This window comes from Furipterus horrens, unplaced genomic scaffold (assembly GCF_987537825.1).
Source record: "Furipterus horrens unplaced genomic scaffold, mFurHor1.1.pri manual_scaffold_7, whole genome shotgun sequence".
Lineage (NCBI taxonomy): Eukaryota > Metazoa > Chordata > Mammalia > Chiroptera > Furipteridae > Furipterus > Furipterus horrens.
The window spans coordinates 5,084,132-5,105,088 of NW_028327177.1; the positions used below are offsets into that span (position 1 = coordinate 5,084,132).

The 20,957-nt window shown below is 53.7% G+C and overlaps 1 protein-coding gene across 1 annotated transcript in view; it reads right to left on the reverse strand.

The window, feature by feature from the left end:
- TG (thyroglobulin) overlaps nt 1–20,735 on the reverse strand; it is a 198,031-nt gene extending 177,296 nt beyond the window's left edge. Inside the window, exons 1-11 of the mRNA XM_090282726.1 lie at nt 20,669–20,735; nt 19,532–19,640; nt 18,156–18,253; nt 16,815–17,018; nt 16,335–16,494; nt 9,814–9,920; nt 9,183–9,326; nt 8,794–8,979; nt 4,475–5,575; nt 3,474–4,061; nt 1,588–1,827 (exon numbers count right to left, since the gene is read on the reverse strand). Coding sequence (XP_090138852.1) covers nt 1,588–1,827; nt 3,474–4,061; nt 4,475–5,575; nt 8,794–8,979; nt 9,183–9,326; nt 9,814–9,920; nt 16,335–16,494; nt 16,815–17,018; nt 18,156–18,253; nt 19,532–19,640; nt 20,669–20,735 — 3,004 coding nt within the window. The remainder of the gene's footprint in view (nt 1–1,587; nt 1,828–3,473; nt 4,062–4,474; nt 5,576–8,793; nt 8,980–9,182; nt 9,327–9,813; nt 9,921–16,334; nt 16,495–16,814; nt 17,019–18,155; nt 18,254–19,531; nt 19,641–20,668) is intronic.
- Between the last annotated feature and the right edge of the window lie 222 nt (nt 20,736–20,957).

Genomic DNA, 20,957 nt, shown 5'->3' on the forward strand with positions numbered 1-20,957 from the left:
TGGAAACTCAGAGCGTGCGGCGAAGCGGAGCGGAGCTTCCTTAGCTCAACTTCGGCAGAAAATGCCATCATTGCCATTCAACGAATAAATCCCTGTGGCACCAACAGCTTCCCACCCCCTTGCCTACACATTCCCCGCTAACCAAAGTGGTCACAGCACCCTGGGCAAAATCCCACTCGTCCACTCTTTAATTACATCAGGTCCTGTCTGCGCACCAGATGCGAAACAACAGGTTTCCTGCCCAAAGCAGAAGTCCTCGAGCCTCCGAGGAACAGAGAAAGAAAGGGGAGGGCAGAAGCAGGAGAGATGGCTACCCCGTGTCTGCTGGGCTCCCACACCCTGTGCTAGGCCCGGGATATAAGGACGAATAAGACGAGACATAATGCCTTGTCCTCTAAAGGAGATGACAGGTGAGGGAGGGAGCAGGAAGCCAGGCCGGCACGTGGGAGGTCCTCGCCTCAGGTGGGGCTGGGGGGACAAAGCGAGACCCACCCAGGTGGCAGCTGACATCTCAGGACTGGGGAGGCAGGGGCTCTGGCCCACAGCAGTGGACGCTCTCTGTCTTGGCTCAGATGGCGTCAGGGGGTGACTGCTTGACTGTTTGTCACCCAAGACCAGAAAACTCCAGACAAGGAGTCAGCTGGATGATCTGAACTCAGGCAGGCTTGGAGACAGGAATCTTCTGTCCCTCTCACGTTGTTGTGGGGTCAGCGAGAGAACCAGGAGGGCGCTGGGACCCTGGCGTGAGCAGCTGCAGGCAGTGGAGGAAGGGCACGCGCTCTGGGATGAGACAGAGCCAGGCTGGGCATCGGCCGGGCAGGGCGCAGAGCCTCAGGGGCCAGACCACGCCGCACGTCCAGGCCCCGCTAGTGGTCCACTGGGTCAGCCGGGGCCTGTGACTAACCTGTTCCCCCATTTTGTAAAGAATCACAGGCGGTGATTATAACATCATTCTCATGAAGCTGTGGGAGGGTGAAATGCTAAGACGACTGTCCCGCTTAGCACAGTGAGTGCCTGGCCGGGGTGCGCGGCCAGCGGCCCCGAGCTGTTGTTACGGGTGAGCGCTGTGGGCTCCCTGAGCGTCTTTCCCTGACGTCTGCAGGTAACAGGCTCAGCCTCTGGACTCACTGCCAAGATTAGATGAGCTCACGGTGGAAGGGTCCCCAGACCAGTAAAGTGTCAGTAATAAGGGCTCCTCCTCTCCTTTCCCCCTTGGGGTGTTCCTAAATTCTTAGAGGTGGAGAAAAGCTTTGGAATTGGCTACAAGCGGAGCATGAGCATTGGGGGCTGGAGCCCCTCACATGTTCACGAGAGTGTCTGGCTTCATGGGAGCCTGCAGGCGCCCTCTGCAATGCTAGATATGGAGAACTGCCCCCAGTGGCTCTGCTGCAGAGTTGGGGTGCACTGGAGAGCTATGCACATTGCAGCTTGGACTGGTACTTCAAAATCACCACCTCTTCTTTCCCAGGAACCCATCAGCCTGGGGAAACCAAGGCAGCAAAGCCCCGAGGGAGACTGAAGAGCAACTCTGCAAGCTCCTGCTTCCCCAAGAAATGGAAGGAGACCCCGGACGTGCAGGACACTCACTGGATTGAGCTGCCAGACGGATGGCGTAGTCGCTCCCGCTCAGAAACTTCTCTGAGAACGTCTCCCGGGACGGGGAGCGTGGAGGAAGCGCGAGCTCCTCATTGGTCAGCCGGATTCCCTTGGCTGCTAGGAAGCTCTCTCCCAGAGGGAACAAAGAACTGTTAGAAGCCGAGACTATCTCTTCCGTTTCCTTAATGAACCGCAGCACACGAAGCTTCACGTCCTCACAAGAGCCAGGACCTGGGGGAATAAAGACATCGCAGAGGGGGCATCACCGCATATGGCTGCCGTGACCCCTCTGAGGTGCGCGCACATGCACATGCAAACATACACACACCACATGCAAACATACACACACACACATGCACGCACAGAGACATACGGGCCTCAACTGTTTCCTTCCCACCAGCTCTTCCCATGACTAGAAAGGTTCTTCCTGTTTTGTCTCCACAGTTTCATTCACCCCACGTTCATGGAGCGCCTGCTACGGAAGATCAGTAACAGCAAATGTCTGTCTGTTCCCCGCCAGACACTGCACTAAGCACTTTCACTCAGACAATCTAATCTAATCTACGCGACAGCTGACAGCTATGGGTTGACTCCCCATTTTAATGGGGAATCCAGTAGTGGGTCTCTAGGCCATTCCAAATGACGAGGGTGTAACAGCTCTTACTGCACATCCTTGTTACCAAACATTCTAAAAACCCCCTGGCCATTAGGGCCTAAATTTCAGCTCATGCCGAAGTGGTCCGATTAGTTTGAACATGACCCAGAAAGGCCTGGGCAATGCTGAACACTGCCATGAATGCACGGAGAGATTTCATTGGGCCTGAACAGCTATTATAATACCTGGAATGTTGGCCCCGCTGGCTGGGGAGAGTCTGACGTGACAACAGCAGTGTGGGGCCTGTCTGGCTGTCATCTGAAACTGCAGCAGGTGTGTCTCTTTGGTAATAAGGCACTTTACCATGATGCCATCAGCCACCTTCCATGTGTGGCTCGTACTCCGCCACCTTCTTACAAGGCCACTGTCACAGACCTGTACTTACTGACCTCGTTCAGCGGCTCTCCTGTTACTCCTTTGGTTAAATTCCCTCAAGCAAATTAAAGGCAATCTGAAGGCAGAAGCACTTTCCGGGGTCCTGAGCACCTAGCAGTGTCCTTGTGAGGAGCAAACCCATCATACCAGGTACTGGTGAATTAAACCGTGCCCCTAACTCATGAGAGAGATTACAGCATTGGCCACAGAGGGCGAGAGCCAGGCCGTATTCACTGTACAGCCATCATCAGGCCAGGATCACGCTTTGCAGACAGAAGACAGCCCGTTAAAAGTCGAGGCACTGATGTAAGTAACTTTATGAAAATTTAAAAATGAACTACATTAACTCTGCCAACCCCTGACTATGCAGACATGGGGAATTATGTTATGTCTGTGTCCCCCCAAACAAATGTGGTGCAGCCCCAAGCCCCAGTGTGATGGTATCTGGAGGCGGGACTTGCGGGAGGTGACGGACTGGGTGGAGATGAGGTCATGCGGGTCGAGCACAGAAACACGAAGAGACCAGAGCTCTTTCTCTCTCTGCCACATGGATGCACAGCAAGAGGGGGGCCACCTACAAGCAAGGAGGAGGCTCCCAGAAGGAACCAAATCCGCCAGCACCTTGATGGATCTCAGACCTCCACCCTCCAGACCTCTGAGAAATAAATGCCTGTGGGTTAAGCCACCCAGGCCGTGGCATTCGGTTACAGCGGCCCAGGCTGGCATACAGCTGAGGGATGAACCTGGCCATACCTAACCTCAAGTCCAGCTTTGACACTCAGTACCCTCCCAGCAGACACACTTTCTTCAAACGCACAACTTCGGTCCTTCTCATGGCTTAACTCACATGCTGGGACCTTGCTCGGCTCAGCCCGGGTTCCTTCCAGCTCTTGACCAGCTTCATCCACACACCAGCAGGTCCGCAGGCCGAGGTGCGCCAGAGGTGTGCTGAAGTCTGAGTAGGGCCCTGGGTACCGGCTGAGCTGGCCATTCAGCATCTGCCAGAGGAGGTAGGGCTCTAGGAGGACGTTCCCACCGGGCTGCGTCCGGTTCCCTTCCAACACGGCCAGTGGGACATCTTGGAGAGAAGCGTATATGGCCAAGCCCGGGAAGATGCCTTGCTGGCCAGCCTCAAACAGACTTTGAAGAAAGAGATGGAAGCTTCCGGAAGCTGCCTCCCGGTAGCTCATGATCTTCAGCAGCAGCTCGGTGGCGTTCAGCTCCTGGCCACTGTGGTTGGCAGCCCTCCACCGTTCGTACCACTCGAAGGCCTGCTCGGGGGGCCCGTCGCATTGCACGTGACGCCACTGCCCGCTGGCGCCACACTGTGGGATGTAGACCCCAGAAGGAGTGGGGGGGTTGCTGGAATTGGAGGCCAGGGTCCGCAGGGCCCGCAGGAAGGCTTGCTCCGCCTGCAGCTGACAGGGCGTGGGACCTGGGGGGCAGCAATGAACAGAGGTGTCAGGCTAAGCGGTTTATAAGCACGGAAGTCGAAGACGGACGCTCTAAATGGCCCAAACTCCATCTGAACCCTTACCCGGCCCTAGTGGCCATCACGGCTGCGCAGAGGGCATCCGCGTCACGAAACGGGCCCTGCCAAGACCAGCCGCTGTCAACACCGCAGACACGCATGCTGCAGTGACTGAAGGCCCAATACATCTGTCCCCCTGTTCACGCCTTAAAATGGTTAAACTTATTGAGCCTTTTCCGGACAGTTTTTAAATGAACCACCACATTCTGGCATGAACAGAAGCTGGAGATTTAGCTATGACTGAACTGTTTTCTGTAACGCATCGCCAGGGCCCCCAAAGAGAATCTGAGTCTGCGGGTGGGATAGCCCATACTTACACTGCGTGGGTTGTCCAGGCGTGTTCCAAGTCCCGGGGATGGCCTGGCCGTCGGCATCAACACAGTAGCACATGGAGCCGAAGCACTGGACAGGTAAGAAGTGTCCCTGGCTGGTACAAGAAGGCACAAACAGACTGGACCCCGCAGGCTGGCTGCCCGAGAGGCTTTGCATCCACGCCCTCTGCTTTTCACACTCCGTGGCGCACCTGGGGTGGCCACCTCTCACCCTGGAGCCGGGCAGTTCTTTGCCCTGGGAGTCCACACACCAGCACTCCCCAGCAAAGCACTGGACCTCCTCGTAGCTTCCTTCCTCCGTGCACGACGGGACAAAAAGGCTTCCCGGCATCTGCTCACAACCCCGGGCACTGAGCACCACTTCCATCACATCACCTAAATCCCTGGCGATATCTTCTGGCACCGAAATCACCTGTTGCAGGAACAGGAGGAATTCTGGACGGTCCAGGAGAGAAGCAAGAGATTTCAGGGCATTTTGGTTCTCTTGTAAGTTCACTTCGAAGCCAAAGCTGCCCACAAGGGGCTTATTCATAGCACTGCCCTTCTGAGTGGCTCCGGGTATTTCCACAGCAGGATTCAAATCCAATCCCACAGAGAGCGGCTTGGCTAGGTCGGCCAGTCCATTGCCCTTCCAGAAGCCTGGGAGACCAAGCTGCTGGAAAAACTGACTGAAGTTAAAGGTGCCTCTTGTGCCAAGAGCTCCAGACAAGTTAAACTGGCCAACGTTCACCAAAAACATCCCCCCAAAGAGGTTTTGCTGGAGTCGCTTTGGGTTGGTGGTCAACTGAAGGGCAAGACGGGCCAGCTCTCGGGAGGGAAAAAGCACGCGGAGGGCTTCTCTGAGGAGGCTGCCTGAGGCTGGAGACTGCTGGTTCTGCCCTTGGACCACAGGGCGGAGAATCCCAGAGTCTACAAAGAGCTCCTTGATCCAGGGTGGGCAAGGTGTGGCCAGGCTGGCTACTCTCCCAGAGACCTGTCTTTCCTCAGGAGCCAAGGACAAGTCCCGCTGGCTGAAGTAGCCTGAGGGCCCGAAGAGGAGTCTGGACAGGGCCTGCTGCCTCTCTGAGGCACAGGGCTGGTCCCCAGCTGCGCCAGAGAGAGCAAAGAGGAAAAAGTGTTTTAACATCATCAGCAAGCCCAAGACAGCCCCTAAGATCTCTCTGAGAGTAAGATGTCCAAAAATTCTATCTTTTTTCTTTTTCTTTTTTATGTTTAGCTTTCGCTCAGAGCCACATCCATGGAGGCCACCTTGGGGAATGAGTTTCCCAGTGGACATGACTGCCTCTCCCAGCTTCCACGAGCAGAGGCCCCTGTCTATGGCCAGGCTCACAGACATTGGCCCTCTTTTCTGACCACCCGTGTGCTGACTGGACTGGGTTGAGTGATGTCTCCCCTCAGCCTCTCCCATTATTCACAGCCACCTGGAACCTCAGGATGTGACCTTATTTGGAAACAGGGTCTTTGCAGATGGAATTAGTTGAGATGGGGCCCTACTGGACTAGAGGGGCCCTAAATCCAATGACTGGGAAGAAGCCACAGGGGGACAGAGGCAGAGACTGAGGGATGCACCCAACTATAAGCCAAAGAATTGCCAGTGACCACCAGAACTGGGACGGGGCGAGGAAGGGCTCTTCCCCAGAGCCTTCAGAGAGAGCACGGCCCTGCCTAGACCTTGATCTCAGACCCCCAGCCTCTAGAACTCTGAGGGACTGCATTTTGGTTGTTTTAAGCCACCCAGTCTGCAGTCATTTGTCACCACGCCCTAGGGAACGGGGACACCAACAGTCCCTATTTTTTTAATGCAGTGTGGTTTCCCATCATTCCCTGGATGGAATGCGTCATGGACTTCAACGCTTCATTATACGCTCTTTGTGTGGCTGCCCAATTCTTCCTTGTGGGTAGTCCTGTCTCAGCTAATAGTTTATAGTCTCTTTGAGGATAAAAGGCCTACTTTCAACGCTATTAGTATTTCCTATAATAAATATTTTTCTATGTTGTAATATGTAATATTATTATCTATCATAGGAAATATGATATTTCCTATAACATAATGATGCATATTTGGCAAACATACTCAGCACATTCTTCTAAGCTTCCTGACCTTTCCTTGAAACGGCCCATTAAATAGGGACCAACTCAGTCAACTCCACACAGGGTCTGGTTATTCTATCCAAATATCCCAGGTTGATGGTAATCATGTTAAGAAATACTATTTTAAGTTGAAGTTCCAGTGTCCCAGTTACATAGGTGAAAGTAAATAAGGTCTATCTTTCTCCATAACTATTAGAGGTCTTCAGCTGCCCACCACCCCACCTTCTTAGAATAATTCTTTCCCTCGGTTCACATGGATGCCAAACAGGAAATTGGCCAACCTTCCTCCGTAACCAGGCAACAGAGAAGGAACGGGAACATGTGGTCAGAGAGCGCGCGCACGAGAGAGAGAAGGCAACAGCAGAACACACAGCACGCCCCTCAGGAGGCCGCGGCTTCCTTTTGTGGCTGTGGCAGGAAGGTATGGAAGAAGTAAAGTTTACTGCTTTCCAAGCTCAGAGCATATCCTTTCCCTTCGTACGCAGAGTCACCAAGGCAAAAACTTCAGCTTTTGGTTCCATGTGGCAGTTGTTTTCACAGACACAGGACTCATATACCAGAGAGAGAAAGGATAAATGTATGATCTGTGCATTTGGTAGCACTCGAGGTTTTACTTTAGAAAGCTGTAGCTTTTAGTTTCCACCTGGAAACTGGAGGGTACAATGTTCTGTAGGTGTTCATAGAATGAAAATGTAATTGGGAATACCATCAAGGCAGAACTTCAAATTTTTCTTTTCCAAAGGCCTCACGCTCAGCAGAGAGAGTGCTGGCAAACAGCGTGTAGAATCCTCAACATGTTAAATTGGAGAAATCGAAGAACTTAAGGACGTGTTGCATGACTATCAATGCATAACCATGTTGAGGCTATAAAAAGACCCGCACTCCTTAACGGTTTCAAATCGTGCTGAATCCACCCAGTTTACCCCAGTAGGAACCCTCAAGTGCTCCTGGATCCACCCTGCAGAATCTTACTGGGAAGACAGAATCGAGTCTTACTGGAACGCCTAGTGACATTTCTCAAGTCCACACCTCTCTCTGCAGCTCACTGCTTTTTCTCTAGTATTTGGTTCCAGTCCTGGATTGAAGAGTGTCTCCCAAAAATTCATGCCCTTCCTGAACCTCAGAATGTGATTTTGTTTGGAAGACAGGTTATTGTAGATTCGATTAGTTAAAATGAGCTTATGCTAGAGTAGCGTGGGCTCTTAATCCTACATAATTGGTGCCGTTGTAAGAAGAAAAGAGACGCAGAGGCAGACACAGAGACGGAGGCAACGTTTGGAGGGAGGCTGCCACAAGCCAAGGAATGTCAGAGACTGTCGGCCACGAGCTAGGAAGAGACCAGGAAGGAAGCTCCCCTGGAGGCTTCAGAGGGAGGCTGTCCCTGCTGACACCTTGATTTTGGTCTTCTAGCCTCCAGAACACGGAGTGAATACACTTCCGCTGCCATAAGCCACGCCCTTTGTGGTACTTCATTACAGCAGGCCCAGGAATGTGATACAGTCCCTGAGCTCTGTTCAGGACATTGCAATGACCTTCAATGCTCCTTTCAGTCTTTCCTCCAAAATGCCCAGGTGGTCTTTCTTACTCACAAAACCCATCATGGTACTTGCCGGCTTAAATCCCCCCAACATCTTCCCCTGGCCTCCAGGATGATGCCCCTAAGCCTCTGCTTCTATAGGACAGACCTCGATGTCTTACCCTTGCCTTTCCCCTAGTCTTCAAGTTCAGAGCCCCACCCTGATGAGGCCCCAACGGTTTTTCTCTCAATCCTTTTGCAGACCCAGTGGCCATTAGCAGATCAATGCCTATTATTTATGTCCTTATAGTTTTGCTTCTCCTGCTCTCCATAGAGAGCTCACCTGTCCTTATTTTCTTCCTTCAAGGAACATTTTTATTTTAGCACACTGATCAAGCATCACCTCCTCCAGGAAGCCTTCCTGAATATCTCCTTTTCATATACTCTGGGAGTCAGAATTGACCCTTTCCCCTTGCTTTGGGTTCCACTTCTCCCACGGCACATCGAAATTTAATTCTCCTTTGTTTTTCTTTACCTGTGAGGCCCTCGGTATTTGCTGAGCTCCCTGAGGAAGAAACTATGTCTGACACAGGACAGGAAACATGTTAGAAGTTAATGATGAGGAGTGCGTTCCCCATCACGATGGGGTATTCGAGTTAACAGGTTCCGAAGTGACAGCCCTCAAGAGAAAACCCACCGCATGACGGCAACTCGTCCCGCCGCCGAGTCCCGGCGACCTCCTTTCCCTGGGCATCCGCGCACCAGCACGGCCCTTCCCGCGGGCACTGCACGGCCTGGTAGTCCCCGCTTCGGAGGCAGCGTGGAACGTAGGGGTGGCCGAAGCTGGTCGCCGTAAACCGCTCCACTTCGCATTTTGTGGGGCCTGGGGGACATCCACGCAGCAAAGAGAAGACGGTCAGCCACACCTGGCGTGCTCACGGCCTGCGTTCTATTTGCTGGGAGCGCTTATTTGCGCCCCCAACCCCACTCGGCTGGAAAAGCCTCGCGGAGACTTTTCCAGCTTTAAAACCCAAGTGCTCTCCTCCTGGCAGACACATGCACATGTGTTGTCGGCTTATTACTCACATCGGAATCTGCCAGAAAGGACGAGCCGAACTGCCAGGAACCGTCTCTGCAATATCCGGTACAGGGTGGTTTCGGCGAAGGCGGGAGCACGGTCCAGGCCGGCAAACACGGTGTCGTAGACGTCACCCAGCAGCAGCTCCACACCTGAGCAAAGACAGCATGCGTCTCAAGGTACGGCTTCGCTCTGAAAGGGAGTCCTGGTCCTGCCACCTAAACAGACAGTCGGGGGGCCAGGACCTCCACCGGCATCGCTACACCTCGGGCCCGAACAAGTCTGCGTGGTTTCCAAAGCCAGGGCTGCTGTGGGCAGCTGTGTGGGTCGCTCACGCCAAAGCAGACAGAACTGCTGAGAGAGGGAGGGCCCTGCGATCTGCCCCGCCTCCCACCTGCCCCGCTCAGAGCTGCACCTGCCAGAAGGGGGTGCCTCTCTCCCACGCGCACGAAGGCACCACGTGGGCCAGAGCAGCTGTGTTCCAAGTACCAGGGATGAAAGTTGGCCAGCCATGCCTCTTGGACGCCCATGGCCACCTGGCGGGGAAGCAGGTGCCCGCTGCTACTTCTGCTCTGCAGGTAATGAGGGTTAGGCTCTCAGGCCCGGCAGGCGCCACTCGTCCCCTCAGATTGGGCTCACCTGTCTCTGCCAGTTCCCGCCCTTGACTGTCAGCACAGTGACAGTACCCAGACACCTCGGGGAACCTTCTCCGGAAGGCACTGAACGTCACAAATGCATCTGGAAACCTGAAAGGGAAGACTGATGGTCACCATTTCGTAACAGGCAACCCATCACGAGTTCTTCCTGTACAAATAAATTAACGTGGCGTCATCCCATCTGGGGAAAAGGAATGTCTGAGCCTTAACCTCATGCCACCTGCTCCAGCCTTCCTGTGGTAAGAGTCTTTCTCTCCTAAATTGGTTTTAATTGGCCAGAGCCAGGCTGGCCCTGTTCAAATAGAGCTGGGCCTTGGGGTCCTCAGCTAATTAGCCATTTTCCTCACTCATGGCCTTTGAACGATCTATACCGGGCACGTGTCTCCAAGGATCAGGCAGAAAACAGGTAATGAACATCGACCTAACTCGTTCCCTTACTAGAATGTACTCTGGGGACTCCAGGCCAGGGTTGCCTTACAAACATATGGTGTGTTGCGGATGATCTCATTTGGGAGATCAAACAACTTCAGAGCCCTTTAAAACTCTTCAAGAGCTTGGAAAGAAGCCAGACTCCCCCATAGGAAATTCCTGAGCAGGATATTTCCCAGTCCCACAGTCTAAAAAAAAAAAACAAAACACAACATCAGTACGAAGTGACTAACAAGGGCCATACTACCCTTCCCAAAAGTGAGGAAACCTGTGCCTGACTCAAGTCTGACCTGGCGATGGCTATCGGGAGCGAACTGGCCGGGTTCCCTGTCCTGGAAGTAACGTGAAACTAAGGGGGTGGTAGGCCGTATGAACGCGTTCTTCCCATGTGCCACGATTTAGCAACCAGGGAGGAGTGTTTCAGCTTTATATTTACAACCCTGAGAGGTCTGTTTGTACGTCCTACGCAGCTAGTTCGCGACACCGAAGCCTCCTGTGTTTCTCCTTGTATCTGGAAAAAGACCCCCAAACAATAAGCTGGCAGGAGCAGCAGCTCTCTGCACAAAGACGCCAGGCGCTGTGGCATCTGGTCTAGCAGACTCCTGAAACAACGTTGGTGCCCGACGATCGGAAAATTAAGAAGTAAATTACAGTACCTCCCCTAAATGGATGTGTCCATAACGTTATGTAAAAAGGGTAGAAAGCGGAGTGGCCTGAGCACACCGCTGCCGCAAGTGCTATGTAAACGAACCAGTCCGGAGGCCATGCTTCGTGCAGAGACTTGGCTCAGCGCCTGAACACGCCCTGCAGCAAGTATTCATTCCTCCAAATGCCAATGAATATGCAAAAGAGCGAGCCTAGGAAAGCGCTACAGAATCATGGGTTTTTTCCACGTTGTTGGTCTGTTACTGTGTGGACGTGAGTTAAATACACAAGAATGCTATGGGGAGTTATGCTTAGTAGAAACTAAAATCTCACTTTGCTCAGTTCCCATGGATGGGAGGTATATAATAAAAGTTCATTCGTTGGAACCCGGGACAATGCAATTCTAAAAGTGTTTCTACTACAGTAAGAATTACTCCCATGGATTGAGCCACTACTTGGTAAAAGACAAACTGCAACTGAACACGCCTAAAAGGCAGGTGGTATTTTTTTCATCCCCATGTTAGAGGTTCAAAGGCAAGGTATCTTGGCTGCCATCCTGCAATAGAGGTAGGAGCCAGGGTTTGAATCCTGGTCTTGGGCTCCAGGTGACACCTAGCTCTGCCGGTGGCGTTACTCAGTGTGTGTTGGGCTGTACCTGGTTCCTGCCCCATGTCCCCTGTCCTGTTCTGACACTCTCCTCTGTATGCCTGACACCTGGCTTTTCCTGGCTCCCAGTAGACGAAGACATACATGCTGGATACATGTATTGAAGGGTCACCTTGCTGGCCCGAGGTTCTGAACCCCATTTCAGCATGAGGCCCAGGAAGTTTAAATCACTCTAGTCCCATGTTCTGCTGATTCCGCCCAAAGGCCCACCTCCATGGTCCATCCCGGGGCCCATGCGGCAGCAGGGGCTTTGACATCTTCATCCCATCAGCTTAGGGTCAGAGTCCTTCCCCTTGGGCTTCTGGTCTTGTAAGCTGCCCTGGACCTAGCCCTCCCCATGCTTTCTGCATGGACCTCACTGTTGACTCACCCCTTCTTGTCTACTGGAGAGACCACAGCTTCAGCTAGGGGAAGGGTCTTCCCATCCTCCCAGGAAGACCCTCTTAAGGCATCCTATGGCCACCTGCACACTTCTAGGGCTGGCCTCCACCCCCTTTGGGGCAGACACTCTGCACTGTCCCATTTAAGCCCTCCTTGTCCTTCTGTGCATAGTGACGATAGCTAATGGCCTGGAGCCAAACACCTCAGAATTCCAGTCCTGGCCTAACCAACCTGGGTTTCACAGAGGAGGCTCCATGGAATATAAAATGTCAGCACCAGCCAGAATTCTGGTCCTGCCCATTAGCTCAGGGAGCTGATACCCCCCATTGGGTCAGATTCTCCAACTCCTCCCACAGAGAGTCCCCCCCAGAAGTCTAACCATCAGTTAATGAATTAGCGAGCTATTTGATTCCCTCCTGCACTGGAGCAGCTCTCCTCACAACAGGAGCTGTGACCCTAGCACAGTGCCTGGCACACAGACCACTCCCCAACCCCCCAGAGGTCTCGTGGGAAGGTCAGCGGATGACCCATCTAGGAGGATCTCTCCACTCAGTCGCTCACATCCAGGTTACGATGCACCTCACCCTTCTCACTGAATTATCTAGAAAGCACGGGCTGCCAAGGCATTGGACGTGACACCAATTACTAAGGGAGTCTGAAGAAGCGTGGTCCCCAAGGGCAAGGGCTGATTTTAAAAAAAATGAACTGAATTTAAACTTGGATCGCGAAGGCCTTGGTAATAGCACTAGCTCTTCACACTGTTACCTACCACCTGCTTAGCCACCATCCATTTCCCTAATTGGTTTCTGGGCAAGGGCCTGTCAAAGAGGGCAGAAGGGTCAGAAGAACTAGCAAAGCTTATTCCCCGACACAACTTGGTGTTCTTAAGTCACCACCCAAACAGGTATACTAAGCAGAGGCCTTCTTCCAGAGGCAAGAGGACCTGCTTCAAACAGGCAAATGCTGCAGCCAAGTTCAAGTGCACATCATCACCCGCAACAGGTTGGGAAATGAGCTGCTCACAGGCTTCCATCTTCCCCGTGAGCCCATGGAAGTAAGCCCACTGCCTGACGCCACTTCTCCATTCGAATTGCCTCCCCAAATCTGCTCAGATTCACTACTCCAGCATCAATTTTGTGACATCTCCTTTCCAAACGCATCATCGACCCTCTGTCTAGAAACCAATCTGAGTCACCTAGACTCTTCCTCTCCCACAGCCTCCCTATTCCTTCGTCAAGTCCTGCGGATTTCGCCTAGTAAGCGTTCCTCCTGACTCGCCGTCTGTCCAGCCCCCTCTCCGGTAGCCTCCAGACACACAGCATCGCCTCCCAGTGCCCACTCTGCTTTTCTCCAATCCCAGTCCATTCTTTTGTAAATCTAAGTACAACAGTTATTAACATTTTCCCCAGTCCCCACCCCACGCCCCAGGCTTAAAATTCTTGTTACAACATTGGAAAGGGACATACGTACACTAAAGAAATTGCTCCTTGCTTATCCGAATTCAAGTGTCACTGGCCATCCTGTATTTTTTCAGTCTGGCAACCCTAGGTGCTAAGTCTAGACTTGCCGCGTGGCCCCCACGGCTGTTGCCACAGTGCCGGATGGAGCCGCTGGGCCTGGCACGGCCCGGGTCTGCTTATCAGAACATTCCTGAATACGGCTGGGCTTCCAGGAACCAACTACCTGACCCTTCCCAGGACCTTCCTCAATCAAAACCCACTCTGAGACATGCCTGCTTACAAAAAAGCAAAGGATCCCATTTCAGGAGTAAATCTTTTTGTCGGTCGTAAAACAATGGAGGCTTAGTCCTGGACTTTTGCATTGAACTCGACTGCCCTCGTGTGGAGGCAGCTGTGAACTGCACCTCAAACTGGTACCTGCCAAATTCTTGGATTGTGAGAACTGCAGGCCTACTGTGTGCAAGGCTCTGTGCTATGCACTGTAGGGCAAACAGATGGATTGAGGGTTATGGGATAGTAAGAGACGCCAGACAGCTCTAGCACACGCTGAGTGTCTTTCTTAGGGTGAGTTCCTTAACTCGGGTGTTTCAGATTCCTCATTTGTATGCTGGAGACCGTAATTATCCATCCAATTATTTTTGTAAGTATTAAAGTGGGTTAGAGGATGTCAAATTCCCTGAATGTAGAGGCACTCACTTGAACTTAAATTGAGCATCAGCAAACCAGACTATCTGGAGATTCCTATGTGCTCACAGACAGGCCATTTTCTGGGCCTGGGGGCGGAGGTGGGAGAACCGAATCGACATTGGCTAAAGCTGGATTGTGCATAATAATTCCCTTTAGATACATAATAACTTACAACAGTCACAGTGGTTTCTAGACGAGGCTTCCTCCGATCCTCACCATGCCCTCAGAAGCAGGGAGCTGTCTGTCTGCATTTTACAGATGGGGAGACCGAGACCCAGAGAACGTGAGTGACCAGGCCGCTCAGCCGAGCAGTGCCAGAATCCGAATGCGAGTCCCAACAGCAGGTGCTGCGGGGCCGGGCAGGTAACACAGATGGGTGGAGCAGGCAGAACTAATACGGCAACGGGACACAGGGGACCCGGAGCCCTGATGGGTGCGCACTCCACCCAGAAGGCACAGTTTCCAAGCCCTGCTTCTCGGTGCTGTGGGAGAATGCGTACAGCCTTCCACCTGTTCCTCAGAATCAGAAATCCAGAGTTTTGCACATTCGGTTGACCAGATGACACCGCTGATGTTCACGGCCCTAAGAACCCGCCTCTCATCTGGGGAAAGAAACTGGTTGTTTGGAAGCTGGCCACATAAAGGCTCAGGTTCTCTGAGATAACCCCTGCAGTACTCTCAGCCCAACAGTCACTTATTTTTGTCATAGTCCACCTTATCCATGGGGGACATATTCCAAGACCCCCACTGGATGCCCGAAAACGTGGCGAATGGCAAACCTGATCCACACATACTGCTGTTTCCTGCACATACACACCTATGGTAAAGTTGAACTTATAAGTCCAGCACAGTAAGATTCACAACAATAATGAAATATAACAATTATAATGATACGCTGTAATAAAAGTCACGTGAGTGGGGTCTACCTCCTACCACACTGCACTCACGTCTTCACTGAAGGGAAGCACTTCGCGGCTTCTCCAAGTCACACCTGAACCGCCAGCATCGCTGCCCTTGCGCTTTTTGACCATTAATAGACAAAACCGGAGTGACGGGAACACAAGCACTAGGACACCAGGACAGGGCACAGCCCTGATAACCGAGTCGGCGCCCATGGGACTGGGGCCTGAGTGTCCTCAGTGCGGAGATGCGGCAACGCGGGACCCGGGGATGATCGCGTCGGAGCGGGACCCGAGAGATTTCATCACGCGACTCAGCACGCCGCGCAATTTAAAACTTAGGATTGGTTTATTGCCGGAATTTTGCATGTCATCCTTTTGGACGGAGGTGGACCTTGGGGAACCGAAGCCGCAGAAAGCGGAACTGCGGATCTGGAGGGATGGCTGTGCTCAGGGCGCTTCAATTGTCCCTGCCGCCCCCGCGGGCCCTGTGCCAGACTGAAGCAGGCGTCAGGAACAACCAGGTTAATCTGGTTACTCGGGCTGAGAGCCCTCACGCATCTCCGTTTTTGAAATCTTTAAACTTATTTCTAAGTGCATGCATACACACAATTTACAAAAAAAAAAAAAAAGGCATACATATGATCGCAGGCATGCTGTTCTGCAGCGCCGTCTTTTTTCCTTTTCTGCTGATCTCCTTCCCCAGTGGCCCCGACCCGGCTGGCGCCCGTGCTCCCCACCCAGCAGGTGCTCACTCCCATCCTCCCCTGCGCTCCCCAGCGCTGTGCAGAACACGCATAGTCATGCACTGAGGTATGACCACGAGAGGACCCATTGGCTCGTTTGTTTTCTAAAAATCGAACCGTATCCTATTACCTGCACCATGCATCTCATATCATATTATCATACTGTGCTTCAGAGCCCTCTCCCAGTCCGCCGGTAAGATTCTAATGCCTTCGGTTTCATGCTGCCTAAGTATTTACGGTGGGTACCTCAGGCTGCTCAGTGGCTTTGTTCCCAGCCTTGTGTCACCATGAAAACCAAGGTAGTAGACATCCTAGCACCTACATCCTTGCATTCTGGTGTTTTCTTTCCATGGCTGGCTGGGCCCGAGGATTCATGTGCTTGTAATTCCCGTATCTGTTTCCAGCTTGCTTTGTTAAAAACGCTGTCGCCCTTCAGCGGCTTATGGGAGTCAGGCTTCTGTCAATGTCCTTCCTACCAGGCCACGTGTGTGACCCATCATGGCACCCAGCCCCAAGGGCGGCATGGGCTTTGGCCAAAGATAGGAAAGGACAGGCCAGCAACAGACACGCCCCGAGGCCAGCTCGCCTTACCGGTTGTAGCTGTGGACCAGGTCGAAAACCATCATGTCCGTGGTGTTGACAAACTTGCACTGGACGGGCAGAAATCCGCCATCTGGAGAACACTGGGGTGGTGACTTCTCCCCCACCCCATGGAGAAGCCGGCGGTTTCTTATCTCACAGCTTCTTGGACCTAAACGTTTCCAAGGAGAAACAGTCAGTTCTTATACATGAACAGGTGCATAGGCTTCTGCAGTCTACGGGCATGTATTCATGTGGCACATGTGACAACTAGAGGCCCAAACAGGGACTGAGGTCATCGAAACCCTGCTTATGCTTCTAAGAATCAGCCAGCCAACAGCGCCCATTCACCCTGTGGAAACATTACAAGTGCCAGGATCTTCCTTCAAGGCTCTGATCTCTGTCCCCGGGCCAGGTTCTCTGCCTTGTGGCTGTGGTGGGGAACACTGCGCCCCCCTCCTCCCGGGGGAGCTGGTGCCCAGCAACACTTACACCTCATGGGCCTCCCCAGCTGGCGGGTCCCGTACACCTCCATCCCATCCACGTCCACACACCAGCACTGCTCCCGCTTCAGGTCACACTGCACGGGGGTGTACTCCCCCGAATCCTGGCACTGGGGGAGGTAGGAGGTGGCCGTGCTGTTGAGGTAGCTGCTCAGCAAGACTTGCTGCTTCTGAAGCTGGCAGAAGGACAGACCTACAGGTGCAAGGAGCAGCGTCAGGTCTCAGCCCAGGAGAGCTTGCGCTGCCTCCCTGGCTGGGGGGCGGTGGTCCTCTCCAGAGCTGGGCATCACCACCAGGCCGTGAGTGCTCAGTGAGTGGGGCACAGGGCGGCGGGCTCAGGACCGGCCTTCCGACTGTGCACCTTTGTCCCAGGAAGGGCAGGTTCCATCCCGCGCCATCAGCCTCCCGGATAGCGCCCCGCCCCACTGCTGCAGAGGTGGGTGTGAAGGGGGTACCAGCCTGGCTGTCCACAGAGCTTGTCTGAGTCTGAATTTCCCCACACACTTGCTGTGCAACCTTGGGGAAGTTGCTTCACCACTCTGTGCCTCACTCGCCTTATGTACAGACTTGAAAATACAGCTGCCTTCTTCAGCTCCATGAGGGCTAGTGACATGAACGGTGACTGCCCCTATGGAACGGCCACTGTGTGCCTGGTGTTTCACATGTGTGTTAAACCCTCACACGCCCTCCCATGAGGAACCACAGCGCAATGAGGGCATGGGAGTGGGCCTGTGTCTACCAGCCAGAGTGCTGGGAACTGCTAGCACCCTGGCCGTCAAAACCAGAGCCCCAGACGCAGCCTTTCTCTGCTGAAGGACAGCTGGGTTCTAGGCTCGATTTCACCATGTGAAGGTGACCAGCTTAAGTGGCCCTTTGTTTTAGGCTTAACTATGACATGCTCTAACTGGGGACTGTGCTTCTTTGACTACTCATATAATCATTTTTTTTTTTTTTTTACCAGGAGAGTTTTAAGTCCCAGGAACACCTCAGGTAAGAATACACAGTTGGTGTGTACCTGGCGGCTCCCTGATCCAGAGGCCTCTCTTGTCTGCTGGTGCCCTCAGCATCAGGCCCAGCCCCTGGCATGTGGGGGACGCAGCAGCTCTTTGCTGAGCAGGTGACCTGATTGTCCCATTTGATTCACAGGAGTCCTGTAGGACATGGGGCCTCGCGTGCAGGACAGTTTGCCTAACTCAGAGGAGGAACCCGCAGCCCCGAGGGGCACTTGCCTGGTCACGTGCTGCCAAGCCCAGTGCTCTTTCCCACATGTGTGGTCCTAGCAAGGTCCCCCTTCCCATGGGACACCCCATCACCCACTTTTCACACTTACATGCCGTGGGCCGCCCAGACTGCCTGCTGCCGGGCACCTCCCTGCCATCAGCACCCACGCACCAGCAGGTGCGGCCGTCATTCCTGCACTGGACAGTCCTGGGGGCGGGAGAGACACAGCATGTGCACACGGTCGAGGGCTCCGGATGCCACGACCCAGGTCACCCTTGCATCCTTCCAATCTTCCAAGCTTTCATTCATATGAGTTGGCGAGGGGGCCGGGGGACTTGGGGAAGGAAAGGTGCTTTTTTCCTGTCCTGCTGATCTCGGTCACTCACTCCCCATCCCCATCTTCAAGCCCCGTAGCCAACGCCTGTCCTGGTGTGTGATGCTCCAGCCACATGGAGGTTGCAGAGGGTAAAGGCAGGGTCCTCCTTTGTGGACCAGAGGTGGGGACACCTCATGGGGGGGTCAGAGAGCAGGGCCTCAGTTACAGTGACCCAGGCAAGCACATGCGTGGGGCTTCCCAGGGGGGTTTCCCAGGGGCAAGGATGGCTGCACTGAGCCAGCAGGATGATCAGGTGTGATAAGAGGAGTTTCAGGTAAAGAGAAGAGGGTGGGCTTGAAAGTATGAGAGGCTAGAGCAAGGGCAATGCCACAGAAATAAGGCCAGAGAAGGTGAGCCGCCCTGACTTTTCTGCTGCCCCGGAATTCCCAGGGAGCCAAGCAGGCCCCAGACTAGAAGCATTGCTTGCGTCTGGGGAGCGTGGGGAATTTCTGTTAGGCACATTGGGGTGCATATAAAATGGAAGCAGGGAGGGCTGTTTCCACAGTGCTTCCCAGATGACAGTTCCATAGAGGGAGTCCCCCAAGTTCAAAGTGGCTGGAAGAACCTGGGAAGTTCAACTGTATTACAGCCAAAGGATTCCCATGTATTCTGCAGTGGTGGCGGTGGTTTAGATTGTCCTTCCACTCTACAGAGAGAATCTGGGACCCAAGTTCATCACAGGGCAGCTGAAAAGCCCTTTTGTGGGGGAGCTCACTGGGAACCCAGCAGCCATGGACGGGCCTGAAGCCCAGCCAGCTTCCACTCCCTGCTCCTCTGTGTTCTCAAGAGGGTAAGGGGCGGGGTGGGGAGGGGGAGGGGGAGGCACCAAAGCATAAATCATTCGATCCCTAGCACCTTTCATTAATGGAGTTACGGTAGAAGTTTTGGCAGAAAAAGAAGGGATGCCTCGGTCCTGGCTGGGGTGCAGCATGGATTGGGGCGCTCTGGGTCGGCCCCCTCCGGCGTTGATTAACCCCGAGGACCCGAGAGGCGGGTCCCCTCCTAATGACAGTATGTGGAGGAGAGAGCAGGGCGTAGCCCCAGGGCAGGGGAAAATGCGGCGCTCTAGCAGGGACGCCGAGCGTCCCGGTGGCCCACGGAGCCCTTACTGGAAGCTGCCGTCTTCGGCGCACTGGGGAACGTAGTCCGCTCCCGTCTGAAAGGCCCTTTCCCTCTGCAGCTCGCAGCGACGAAGCGGCTGGGCGTCCACCTGGTACTCTACAAGAAGAAAGGCGCTGCTCAGAGAGGAGTGTGGCCCGGACCCCGGGAACTAAGAAGGGGCCCCTGAAGTTTCTAGCATCAGAGACTGTGGGGTTCCAACCTGCACTCCTGCAGCTCTTTACACCTTTCACTTAATTCTCAACACACCCCTGGGTGGGGGCGGAGGGGCTGTTTGCTCATGTGGCCCTGAGGCGGGGACAGTGAAAGGAACCCGCTCAAGGTCCCCAGCTGGCAAGAGAAGGATTCAGAACAAACCCCTGGGTGGACGCCCCGACCCCCACCCCAGCCGCGGTCGGGTTGGGTCAGAACGCCTTTATGAAGGGGCTGTTCTTGGATTTATCAAGCCGCCCTGGCAGACAGGCCCCTTCCCAGCACAAAGGAGAAGCATGGATGAATTAGTGAGTCTCGTGTGTCCTGTTTTCATTGAGAACACGTGAAAGGAGCCGGGGCTGACTCAGAAATCGCAGCCACATCAGGTCAGTGTCATTTGCTTCCTTTTCCAGTGAGGAAACCGGAGCTTAGACTTATCCAAAGTCACACTGGCCGTGGCTCAGCCACACCAGAACTTGGGTCCCCAGGCGGATTTGTCTTTTCACTCCCTGCTGACTACTCAAACACCACTCATGAACAACCCAGACCTTGAGATAGCTAGGGGAAAAAAAAAAAAAAAAAAAAAAAAAAAAAAAAATATATATATATATATATATATATATATATATATATATATATATATAAAACAATGTCAATGTCAAACATTTGCTAAGGGCGTGGGTGCGAGGAGTGAGAATTAAATGGGGAAGATCTAATTTCCCATCTTCCGTCCAGCAACCACTAGCTCTGTGACCTCAGACAACGGAGTCTCTTCCTCTGGGAAGAAAAGAGCAAACGCCACCCTGGGGACACTGTAGGGACTAAATGAGAGCACACACGTGCACAGGTCCTAGGGCAGAGCCTTGCGGGCTTTGGAGCTTGGGGCTGAGGGCTCCCTCCTCTTCCTGCTCCATGGCCTTGGGCTGAGAACTCACCGAAAATGTTGGCTGACACGGAGCCAGCCGTGGCCAGCAGACAGAAGACCCAGAGGGCCAGTGCCATCCTTCTGGGCCCTTCTGGGGGTGAAGGGGTGCCCGCTGTCCTGCCCCAGGGCTCTGGCCAGGGAGCCTTTATGGAGCCACGGTGCCCCCACCCCGCCCCCCGCCCACGGCTCTCAGGGAAGCAGCACCTCCCCACCCCCCGTCTTCTCTGCAGTCACGAGGGTTTCTCGACCTGCACCTTCTCCCTGAGGACACTCGTGTGACCAGCGGGGAATGAAAACCT